This window comes from Cricetulus griseus, chromosome 2, assembly GCF_003668045.3.
Source record: "Cricetulus griseus strain 17A/GY chromosome 2, alternate assembly CriGri-PICRH-1.0, whole genome shotgun sequence".
Classification (NCBI taxonomy): domain Eukaryota; kingdom Metazoa; phylum Chordata; class Mammalia; order Rodentia; family Cricetidae; genus Cricetulus; species Cricetulus griseus.
Genome location: NC_048595.1, coordinates 43,050,809 through 43,063,544, shown reverse-complemented (window position 1 = coordinate 43,063,544; position 12,736 = coordinate 43,050,809). Strand labels below are relative to the sequence as shown.

Below are 12,736 nucleotides of genomic sequence, written 5' to 3'. Positions count from 1 at the left end.
TCTGGCCTTAAACTTGTAGTGATCCTCCTGCCTCTGTCTCCCAAGTGCTGAGACTATAGAGATTGAAACCACGTCTGGCTCCTTTTTGGTTTTGTTTTGTTAATTTTCTATTTTATTATTATCATCATTATTATCATTATTATGAGTGTGGAGGATGATAATGGTGATGTGGGGGTTGCTTTTTGCTACAGGATGCATTTGAAAATCAAAGGACAATTTTGTGGAGTCAGTTCTCTCCTTCCATCTTTAAGTAGGTTCTGGGTATTTAACCCAAGTTGTCAAGCTTGCACAACAAGTTCCTTTATGTGTTGAGCACATCTCACTGATCCTCTCTTAGGGTTTTTGAGAGAGGGTCTTTGTCTGTAGCCCAGACTTGCCTGCTCATTATATGGACTCAGGAACAAACTCACAGCATGCTCCTGCCTCAGCCTTCCATGTGCTAGATTTACAGAAATAACCCACCACACCAGGTGTTCTTGCAGGTATTTTGAGAGGAGGGAGGTGTAAGAGCATAGGATGGGGTTTCTTGGAGTGCAGACTGGCCTCAGACTTGCTGCATAGCCAGGCTCCTCCTGCCTCAGCCTCCTATGGCATGTCACTGTTGGAATTGCCAGTATGAACCACTATGCCCAGCCAACATTCAGTTTCTGCTTGTTTATTTTGAAACAGGATCTCACTATGTATCCATAGGTGATCACATACTTCATATGTAATCAAGGCTGGACTCTAACCATGATCCTCAGTCTCCAGAATGCTAAGATTACTGGTGTGTGTCACTTGACTCAGCTGAATTACTTTTTATTTGTCTGAAAATTGGCTCCTCCAATTTCAATATGAAGGAAGACCTCACATAAGAACATGGAGATGGATAAAGAAACCCAGGGTTCCTGTTCCTGCCTCCCAGGGCCTTCGTCCTCTGTAAAACATCTTTCTCACCTCTCCACCTGCCAAAATCCCACCCAGTCCAAGGCAGATCATCCTGTACCAACAGAGAACAACCATCAAGAGAGATTTTTATAGAGGAGAAAAATCAAGATCAAGATACAGAGCAATGTGTCCTACGTGTTCCCTTCGGGGTAAAGACAGGGAACTAAATAACAAACACATTGCTTAAATCTACAAAGATCACCCCTAGAAAGATATTCAAAAGCAGGTCACAGTCTTTGCCTTGGGGGAAATGACCTAGGCTCTAGGATGGTGGGAGCCTTGCTTTTCATCTTTTTGTTTTTCTTGGGAAGAAAAAGAAAGCATATATACACACTTGTACACAGATGCTTTTGAAAATTCTTCTAAGTCTTCAAAGCCTAGCCCAACACTATCATCCCACACATCTCCTAAAGGCCCAAATGCATTGTGGGTGACAGGGATTTCAGTAGATCCCCACTCTATCGCCACTGCCTCTGGGCTGTGAGGGAGTGGCTCTGGCATCTGCTTTCCCTGGAAGGGATCTTGAGGCCAAGGAGGCCAGAGAAGCCTGAGGTCACCAGGGACAGAGGTCCAGAGGGGATTCCTTCCTCCTTCCACTCAAAGGAGGTTCGAGGACACCAGCTGCCCTCCTGTGTACACCCGGCTTCCCTCTTATGCACATACCCACACTCACCATCCTGGATGACACAGTGGGCCAGGAGGTCCTTGATGGTGTCTGCGTAGACCAGCCTCATGCGCCGGCGCTCAGCTGCCACCCCGTGCTCCGTCTTCTCCTCCTCTGTCAATGGTATGACCTGCTTCAGCTTCACCTGTTGGCCAAGAGAGAGGGGGACCAGTTTCCTAAGACAGCACAGTAGTCTGATGCCTGAGACTGGTACCGAGTGGGTCTGGGCTGCTAGGGTGGGAGACAGTGCTCCAGAGATCTCTCCCCTCTATGCTCACCTTCCTGTCTCCATTGTAACCCAAAAGGGCATAGATTTCTCTATGCCCCCTAGATCCCTTCCTGGGCAAAGGTCCAGAAAATGGAGGGATCTGTTTAACAGTGTTCTGAAGACTCCTCCTGTTTAAATGTGCAGGGAGAGGCGGGGAAAGGATGAGGAGGAACCTGGGTAGGATCACAGAGGGTCCCACTGGGGGTATGGTGGGTATGACAGAGCAGCTGGGACAGCCGCCTACCTTGGAGAGCTCCCGGTGGGCCACAAAGGTGGCCAAGGCCTTGCACACACTCCACTGCTTCTCGGAACACAGGTCCTCAGAGACCACCTGGATGCCCACCTAGCGAGAGGGGGGGGGCATGGGGAGGGAGGGGAGCAAGCTGATTGCAGCCTGTTGAAGCTAAAGAGCCACCCAGGCTGAGCCTCTGAACATAGGGTTGGTTATGACTTTCCCTTGGTTCCCTGGAAAACCTTGGACAATTCCCTTCTCTAAGTCTGTTTCCTCATCTATAGGATGGGAGTGGTCACAGCTACCCTGGAGGGACTACTGAAAGGGTTAAAAAGTGCCCCTAGAGCTGGGCATTGGTGGCACATTCCTTTAATCCCAGAACTCAGGAGGCAGAGGTAGGCAGATCGCTGTGAGTTCAAGGCCAGCTTGTTCTCCAGAGCGAGTGCCAGGATAGGCTCCAAAGCTACACAGAAAAACCCTGTCTCGAAAAACCAAAAAAAAAAAAAAAAAAAAGTGCCCCTGTCCTCCACTACTGATACTGTAAGGGCAGATCTGCGGGATGCCTGGGAAGGAACTGGCACTGTGTGCTGCCCAGAGGCATGGTCGAGACCCTGTTACTCCAGCCTCTGTGGCTCTCAGGAATCAATGGCTCACTGGGTGAAGTGCAGGACCTAAATAAAGCTCAGGAGAAGAAATGACGTCCTCAGTAGCTGCCTGTAACTCATTGTGTCATCCTCCCACTAAGCATTCAGCACCCTGAGTGCAGGAGCCATGGGTCCCCTGTACAGATGTGGGAAAAGAGGCCACTGAGGTAAACTAATAGATGAAAAGCCCAGTCTGTCCATTGCAGGACCATGACCAGACACAGTACTGCCTTCCTCAACCTTCATGACCTGCTACTGAATGTGCCTGGCCAGGAGCAGAAGCCCTGAGCAAGCAAGCCCTCTTCCCTTCCTGGCCTCCATGCTCCCTCCTGCGCTATGGAATATTAGCAAGAAGGACTTAGGGTCCTCCTCCCTGAACCAGCCATCTTGGAACTCTAGTCAGGATCCTACAGTGTGAGGAAGCTTGGGTTTGGACCTTAAAAGACAGAGTGGAACAGGAAGGCCATCCCACCCCCAGCAGGGTCAGCCACACACACCTCCATGCTGGAGTTGAAGGCCCGGTTCACCTTGGCCTTGATATTCACCACTTGACCAACACTGAGGAGAAGAAATCAGGAGGTGAGCCTTCCAGATGGAACAAGGGAGAGGACAGGGGCCCCAGACATTCAACACCTCAGAGTTGGGGGCGGAAAACTGACAAGAGCACTTTGACTCCCAGAACATAGTCACATCTACAATGTCACCAAGCCGGCGGCCAACACAGGCACTCATTCCACAGGTGGAGACCCCACATCCCCCAGAAGTGCCTGATTTTACACTTCTGCCTCACTGTCCAGGAGCTACACAGCCTCATTTTGCCTACAGTTCCCTCCCTGGGGCAGCACTCCTATCCCCATGGTGCCCAACACTCCTGGAGTGTGACCTCTGCCTCCCCAGCCCTTAAACCACAGTGGGCCAAAACCCCTGGCTTTTGTTCTCTCCTCTTCTGCTTCATTTCTGTGGTTCATAAAAGCCAGGGCCTGTGCAGGACAGCCACATGCTCAACTGGGAGTCACATCCCAGCCCAGGGAGCATATGTTTTGCTCGCCAACACACTAAGCACATGCAGCAGGGCAAGACCTAAACTGAGCCAACACATCCACTTTAACCAAAGGCTTGCCAAGTACCAGTGGCTGGAGAGAGGAGTGAGCAGGGAAATGGGGCACTTCAAGGTACTATGTGTGCATTTCCACATTTGAATCTCCAACTTGGAGATGGGTTTAGAGGGGGCTGAACATCACAGAGTTAAGTCACTTGTCCAAGGTCACCCAGGATTGTAGATGGGCTGTGTTGACTGAACCAGCCCAGTTCTTCCCAGCTGTAGCCAGCGTGTCCTTCAGGGAATGTTTCACGTGTCCATGTAAATCTCCTGGGAGACACCTAGCTTGCCCTGTGCCTGTCCAGCTGATGGGTTATGGGGATGAGGAGGGCAAAAGGCTGGAAAGCTGGCCCTGTTCATTGGCTGTGACCTCAAGAAGTCCTTTTACCTCTCTGCATCCTGGCTCATGAACATACAGAGTGCATTGCCCCTGACTGAAGCCTGGAAGTGTCAGTTCCAAGGGGCATGCCAGTCACAAGGCGATAGTGTGGCCACACAAGACTAGGTTTGTCATGCTCTACCTCAATTGTCACACCATCACACCACCAGTTGGTGACCTGGGGCAAGCCACCTCACTTCTCTGAGTCTATCTCCTCACATGTATATCTCTAGGAATGCATGGGGACTGCCTGTACCCCTAAGGCTCCATGAGAGGTGGGGTGACTGAACCCAGCACCTGGTTAGTGAGTTCAGGGGCTCGATGAGTGAGTTCTGCTCACACTGCTGGATATGTCATCGCTGCTAATGTTTTCAGCAATACTGACACTCAGGCAGGAAAGTGTCATCTGCAAGATGTATTTTTACATGCATTTATCCATGTGTAGATAAAGCAAAGGAGCAACTATTGGGTCCTAGCAACACTGACATGTCCTAACTTCCATGTGTTTAGAAGTTTTCATGATAGAAAGTTAGAAAAGAGCCGGGTGGTGGCAAAGCACATCTTTGATCCCAGAACTTGGGAGGCAGAGGCAGGCGGATGTATGGTCTACAAAGCAAGTTCCAGGACAGCCAAGGATACACAGAGAAACCCTGTCCCAAAACAACAACAAAAGGTAAAAATAAAAAAGAGAACTCAAGTAATGGCTCAGTGGTTAAGAGCACTGGCTGCTCTTCCAGGGGACCCAGGTTCAATTCCAGGGCCTACATGGCAGCTCACAATGGTCTGTAACTCCAGCTCCAGGGGACCTGATGCCCCCTTCTGGCCTCTGTGAACACTGCACACAATAGTGCACAGACATACAGGCAGGCAACACATAAACACTCATACACATAAAATTAGTTTAGAAGTTTAAAAGGGGATGAATAACTTCAAAGATTCCAGTGTTTATGAAAGCATATTGTTATAATTGATCAATTTTATTATAAGCCTCCCTCTTATCCTCCACCTCAATACTGGAGATTGAATCTAGGGCCTCAGGCAAATGTTCTACCACTAAACAGAATCTCCGGCTTCCTTTTTACTTTAATTTTGAAACAGGGTCTCACTAAGATGCCCAGGCTGGCCTTGAACTCACTCTGTAGCTCATGCTGGACTTGAATTCACGATCCTCCCACCCTAGGCTCCAGTGGAGCTGGGATTATAGGCTTATGCCACCAGGCCTGGCATAGCCTTTCTTTGTTAAACCCTAATTGTACCTAATTTTGAACTCATCTCTGACATGGCTGTGTACCTATAGGAGACATCACAGTATGTGTAGGGATTGGTGCCAGTCAGGGTTGCAGGCAGCCAGCGGGGATCTAGGAATAGATTCCTGACAGGGAACAGGGGATTGGTGATTTATAATGGATTTATCTTTGTGTGGTACTAGAAGAGGTCTGAGAGGGCTGGAGAGATGACTCGATGCTTAAGAGCACATATTGCCCTTGTAGAGGACCTGAGCTCAGTTCCCAGCATCCATGCCCAGTGGCTCACAGCCACCTAGAAACTCAACTCCAGGAGTCTAATGCCTTACACACACACACACACACACACACACACACACACACACACACACACACACACAGGTGTGCGTACACATGCGCACACACACATAGCTGATTTACAAACTTATTCCCAGCCTTACAGAAATAACAAAAAATAACCACATGGCAAAAGAAACTCACAAATCAGTGTGGGCATTTACTGATGGTAAATACTGGTAGGGAAAAAAATCGGCCATTTTTCAGGTGTGGTAATCACATGGAAGTTGTTTAAAATCAGTTCTTAGTCCTTACAGATATGTTTGGAAATATTTTGCTTTGTCTTGTATTGTTTGAGACAGGGTCTCATTAGGTACCCCAGAAAAATCTTGAACTCATGATCCTCCTGCCTCAGCTCCTGAGTAGTAAGTAGTATTATAGATGTAGGAGTTCCTTGACATGATTTTAGCTATTTTTTTTAATTGCTTCCTTATTTGTTGAGAATAATTGAACACCATCCATGCTCAAAGAAACCCAAGGATGAATGGGATTTTAGTTCTTTTTATTTGGAGGTTATTTTCTAAACAGGGTTTTATTATGTTACGTAGACCAAGCCAGCTTTTAATCCCACTCATAGAAATGCCCTCGTCTCAGCCTCCCAAGTGCTAAGACAATAGGTGTGCACCACCATGCCTGGCTTGAAATATTTTTAAATGGCAAAACTCAAAACAAACAAATGGAAACCTGTAACTGTCATCAGATGCTGCCAGGCCTATCCTGGTCACCAACATGTTCTAGGCTCTCTACAGAGTGCCCTCCTTCTGTACCCCTCTGCCTGGCCTCATTGTCACCTTCTGGCCCTTGCAGCAGGTTCACCCACCATATATGCATCCTGGCCCTGTCCATGCTTCTCAATGAGGAGAACCCAAAAAGCAGCAGCATCCAGAGTGGACCCAGATACAGTGTCCAAGCCTCCAAAGCCAAAGCTCACTGCCCTCCAGCCAGCTCAGGCCACTCCCCTTGACAACCTGCCCTGATGTCCTACCCCCAAACCCACGAAGTGCACTGAAAAAAATCAAGGACCCTAGAGCCAGACTGCCACCTGACAGTGAGTCCTGGGTCCTCTACCTGCTGTGTGACCTGGACGAGTTACCTCACTTCTCTGTGCTTCAGTTTCCTCCTGGAAAATGAGGACACTAACAACAAAAGCCCCATACAGTAGCCCTCATTATTAACAAATTAAAAAGGCATCCTAAGCAATAGATTGATAAAGTATAAATGTAAGATGTTGGTAAGAGGGGAGCTGGAAAAAAAAGAAAAAGAAAAAAAAATGAAAAAAAAAAAAGAGGGGAGCTGAACTGGCCCACATGGGAACTCAGTACCACCCTCAGGAATAAAGCCTTTCTTTCAGTCAAGCTGAAACTGTTTGTCAAACTGATCCAAGCTGGGTGGGAGCCTCAGAACTAAGAGCTAAATAGCAAAGTGTGACAAAGCAACACCTTATCAGAGCTCATTGTCATTGTAGGACTTGTGCTTTTCTGTTATGGTGGAGGTGGAGATCGAACCCTGGGCTCCTGCATGCTGAACACAAATGCAAATGAGATTTCTCCACCTGTCCCTCTGCAGACTGGATAGTCCTGGACATAAGGATTGTGTTCTGGCGGTTTGTGTCCCCAAACCTGGCATGACACCAATCCAGAAAAGCTCTTAACTGTCTTAACTAGGTTTTCTATTGCTGTGATGAAACACAATGACCAAAAAGCAACTTGGGAAGAAACAGTTTATTTCACTCCCACATCACAGCTCATCATCTAAGGTAATGGGGGGCGGAAATCTGGGGACAGAAACTGAAGCAGAGACCATGGAGGACTGCCACTTACTGTTTTGCTCCCCATGGCTTGCTCAGCCTGCTTTCTTATACACACCAAGGCCACCTTTCCAGGAGTGCCACTGCACACAGTGGGGCCTCCCACATAAATCATTAATCAAGAAAATGCCCCATAGGCTTGCCCATGGGCCAATCGGAAGAGAGCATTTTCTCACTTGAGGGCCCTTCTCCCCAAACGACAGCTTGGGTCCAGTTGATATAAAATCAGCCAGCACATTAACTAATACAGAGTATGTAGTGAACGGGTGACTGACTTGAGGACAGGGACTGGTCAAACATCTTCCTTATTAGTCACTCATCGGGTGCCTGGCAGCCCTGAATAAGCCCTTAGCACTTGATATCCTATGTGCATTGGCATATCTAGGAGTGGGCCAGTAGCAAGCTCTGTGTGAGGCCTGTCCCGGGCCAAGGGCTCAGCAGCCTCCTTGCGTCCCAGCAGGATGAGGATTAGCAGCAACAAAGCCTGGGGGGGTAATGACAAGATTTCTAACCTTTACAGCCACTGAAAAGAAAAAGAATCCCTGAGTAAGAGCTGGAATGGGTGTGATCCAAGGGTGGCTGGCTGGCTCATTCTTCTGGCACGGGCTGGGCCCTGGTGCCTTGTCAGGGGGTCTCCCTATAGTTCAGTGACCAGGGACCTATGAAGAAATGTCTGAGATAAAAGAGGTGTTTCCTGGTCAAATTCAAGTCCTTCCATTTCACGGGTAAGGAAAACAAAGTCCAGAGAGAATCTGAGCTACCCAAAGTCACATAGCAACACATAACACACTTCAGAAACCTGAGCTGTTGGCTCTGCATATTCCACAGCTGGCTTTAGGCCTCCATACCCCACCAGAGAAGTCTTTCCAACTGCAAACCTGAGACAACATTCCTGGCCCCACCCTGACAAGAAAGCTCACCTAATGGCACAAAGCAACAGGCCACTCCTAATCCACTGCTGTCCCACACAGTTTCACCCCCCAAGACACCATGGTTCCACCTTCCAAAGCCATCAGTCAGTTGAGTCAGCTCCTAGTACCACACAGCCTGGCAGGTGGGGAGGTAGAAATCAAGGCCCTGTGCTCGAGATGGGGAGACTAAGAAGGTAGTTAAGTCAGAGGGCCACTTACCTAATGGTATGGTCAAAGTAGATGTCATCCATGGAAGCTGTGACACAGGGGCAGCCAGCATGCCTCTCCGCTGGCTCGGGAGAAGAAAGCCAAATATTAGCAGCCTCCCCATGTCACACAGGCCTCTGACCACGCATCCCTCCTCCAGAGACTTCTCCACCAGGAGTGCCCACCTTTCTTTTCACACTTCTGCTTCCTTCCCTCTGGAGCCCTTTCCCTAACCCATGGCTGGCTAGGGGCCTCTCAAACCCTACTGGTATAGCCAAGTCACTGCGTTAGACCTGGAGGCTGGAGAGCACAAATGCAACAAAAGCCAACGTGGAGAGGATCAGGCACACTCACAGTCAGCCTCTGAGCCTGGTCTTTACCAGCCAATTGGGAAATAGCTTTGGTTAAGGCTGCAGCAGAGGCAGACGGGGTCATCTGAATGGTACCAACACCCAGAGTTAGGGGAGAGGGACAGGCTGCTCAGACAACTAGAAGATGAACAGAGGATTCGAGGCAAGGGATGAGCAGGAACTAAGGCCAGAAGGGGAACAAGTGTGGTGACCATGAGAGAGAAAGAGACCATCTTTAAAAACGGAGGCCCCCCGCCTCGGTTCTACGGGGCAAGTGGTGGGGATGTGACAGAGAGCCTGGAGCAGAGCGTCACCTGACAGGCAGGCTGTGGTGTCGATCCATTTGAGCAGCTGTCCGATGCTCAGTTCCCCACGGTGGTTAGTGTGGCAGGGCAGCACCAGCTGGCTCATCTGCACCTCCGTAGGGTTCCGGTACTCCTCACCCTCTGTCATGGCGTCTCCTTGCTCTGGATGTGAGATGGATTTCCGGGATGCACGACTAGAGAACATAGAGGCAAAGCCCTGGGGCAGGAGAGGACAGCATTCTGTCATGGTCAGCATTCTGCATGTCTCTGCTCTGCTAACCCTGCCACCTCACGTACAGAGGAGAAGCGGTTTGAACCACCTTCCGCCAGCCTATTCAAGAATGGCCACCATGACCCATGATCCTCCAGCCCACACTCTCAGAGTTCAGGGGAATGATGCCTATGTCAGCTCCCTCTTAGGAAAGCACCTACTTCCTTGTTACAGATAGTGGGCAACTTCTAAAGTTTCCCTTTAGATTGACTCTCTGTGTAGCCCAGATTGGCTTTGAGCATTTGCTCTTCTTCAGTCTCTAGAAGAATGGAATTATAGGCATGCCACCATATTTTGTTCTTGACTTTCTCTCTTGAAAGACTTCCCCACCTGCAAAAGGTGATAGGGGCTAGAGAGATAGCACAGTATTTAAGAGCACTTGCTGCGGAGTCCTGAGGACCAGAGTTCAGATCCTAGCACCCATATAGCATCAGAGTGTGACGATTTGAATGAGAATGCCCCCCAATAGACTCATATATTTGTATGCTTGGTCCCAGTCGATGGAACTGTTTAGAAAAGATCAGGGAGTGTGGCCTTGTTGCAGGAGGTGTGTCACTGGGGCAGGCTTTGAGGTTTCAAAAGCCTATGCCATTTCCAGTTAGCTCTCCACATCATGGCTGTGTCTCAGCTACTGCTCCAGTGTCATGCATGTCTGTCTACCGCCATGCTCCCTGCTGTGATGCTCATGGACTCACCCTCTGGAACTGTAAGCCCCCACTGAACCCTTCTGTAAGCTGCCTTGGTCATGGTGTCTCTTCACAGCAAAAGTAACTAAAACTGAGCATCTTACAAACACCTGTACCCCAGCCCCAAGGTGGGCAGAGCCAGAAGGGAAATGCGTGTGGCACTCATGAGAGGGAAAGGGACCATTCTGCCTGGGAACAGGACAGGGTACACCAAGCTTGAAGTCCCACCTCTCATGTGTGGGTTCCAGAACCTTCTCTGTTGGTTCTTCAGCTGTGACAGATGACCGACAATGACTACCCAGAGCTCCAAAGTCAATAGATCGAAGGAACACTAGGGCTTGCTGGCTTCCAGCCTAGCCAAGAAAATGTGAGTTCTGGGTTCAGGGAGGAACTGCCTCAAAGGAACAGGTGGAAAGTGATGGATAAAGACCCTCAATGCCTTCTTCTGGCCTCTGTGTGCACACACCTGAACACATATATACACTCACACAGACAATACAAATAAATGTTTTAAATGTAATATATATATATATATATATATATATATATATATATATATGGAGTTCCATGACTATCTCAACATTAAAAAGGAAGGAAAATCTGACATATTCTCAAAACTAATGAAAGATGTAGACATTATACTGAGACAGCAGTCACAAAAGGACAAATACTAGAAGTCACTCATAGGACATCCTTGGATCATATTTGTAGCACAATGGGATGGCTAGGGGCTGAGCTACTGCTTAATGGGGTAAGCAGGGGGTGGGCTCTAGTTAAAAAAAAAAGATGAAAAGTTCTGGAAATAGTGGTGAAGGGGGCTCAATGTAAATGCAGTTAATCCCACTGAACTACACACTTTAAAATGTTTAACTTGCAGGTATTGTAGTACACACTTTAATCCCAGTGCTTGGAGGCTGAGACATCTGCATCTCCATAGGTCAAGGCCAGCCAGAACTACATAGAGAGCCCCTTGCCAACAGACCTCCATAGTGAAACACTGCTCTTAAAAAAAAAAAAAAAAAAAGTGAAAAAGTTTAAAGTAGTAAATTGGAAAACCAATGAGAAAACGCCCCAAGCAAAAGCAGACGGCCAGGATGCACTGGAGACAGGAAGACCCGATGAAGACCACACTGTGAGAAGGGAGGCTCTCCGTTTCTATGAGAACCAGAAGGGATGCTGGTGTAGCAGACATTCACTACCATGACTTCCAGTGCAGTGCTGAAACCTCAGATGCAGGTTGCTACTGTTGGCACATTCATTGTGGCCCTGGGTGTCACAGCTCCCTGTAAGTTTGGTGAGGCTGAACCAAGAAAGATGGCATATGCAGACTTCTACAGGAATTATGATTCCATGAGAGACTTTTGAAGGCAGCAGACTTAGGAACTCTTGGCCAGGGTGGGGGTTCACAGATGACAGCTGCCCATCTTTCAGGCTCTCAAAGGCTGCCTGAAAGCTGCTACACTCAAGCAGCCGGGTCCATCACCATGGAAACCACTGCCAAAGTCGTCTCTAGCAAGGCTGTGTACTGGTGGGTCTGCATGGATGTTGATACAGGTGGCTTAGCATTCTGGGTGTGGTAGCACACGGAACTGGCAGGTAGGCTCTTTCTTCCCTCACCATTTTCATCATGGTTAGGAGCTCTTAGAACTTTCTAGATGCCCAGGCAGCAAGATCAGGGCCTTCAATTGCTATGGCATAAGTGTCACAGACTTCACTCTTCCTGAGCTCAATTCCAGCAGTCAAGATGGGAAGGCAGCCAGCAGGGAGCAGGGATGTGTGCAGCAGGGAAGCTTCAGCCAATGGGTACTCTAGAGCATGGCCACTCCTCCCAGGAGAGCAGAAGCCTGGGATGAAGTCAGGGCCAGCCAAGCAGAGCCAAGACAGCTGACAGGGAGAGCGAGCATGTAGAGGTCAGAGACAAGCCTTCCCAGACTTCAGCTATGCTAGGCACTGGCCCCTGTCCACCCCAAACCTGGCCAGATTTGAGTCCTGACCTAGGCCCCAGCTGACCATGCCATGGGCTTGGGTTCCCTCCTCCTGGCCAGTGTCCCATCACAGATCTATTCGGTCAGAGCAGAATAAACCACTTTGCCCAAACCCTCTACAGTGAGAGATGAGACATGAAGGTGACACCCCAGTGTCACCTAGATGGGGAGCCAATAGAAGCCCTCATGAGCCAGGCTGCTGCTAGGCAACCTGACAACAGCTTCCCCTCCATGGTCCAAGTAGCCAAGTCCCAGTGATCCCAACTCCTTAAATGCTTGGTCCCGCCCACTGCCTGCCCACTCTGCCTGCCCACTCTGTTTCTAACTGTACATGTTTCCACAGCCTGTCCTCAGGCCACCACACTCTATTGGCCAGTCTCAGACTAAAACAAAACCCACAACCACAGCCACTTGTCATGCC

General features: G+C 49.0%; 1 protein-coding gene across 1 annotated transcript in view; it reads right to left on the bottom strand.

Moving 5' to 3' along the window:
• Acot11 (acyl-CoA thioesterase 11) overlaps positions 1-12,736 on the bottom strand; it is a 50,977-nt gene that overhangs the window by 16,761 nt on the left and 21,480 nt on the right. Inside the window, exons 2-6 of the mRNA XM_027402356.2 lie at positions 9,383-9,590; positions 8,731-8,800; positions 3,233-3,293; positions 2,104-2,202; positions 1,601-1,736 (exon numbers count right to left, since the gene is read on the bottom strand). Coding sequence (XP_027258157.1) covers positions 1,601-1,736; positions 2,104-2,202; positions 3,233-3,293; positions 8,731-8,800; positions 9,383-9,590 — 574 coding nt within the window. The remainder of the gene's footprint in view (positions 1-1,600; positions 1,737-2,103; positions 2,203-3,232; positions 3,294-8,730; positions 8,801-9,382; positions 9,591-12,736) is intronic.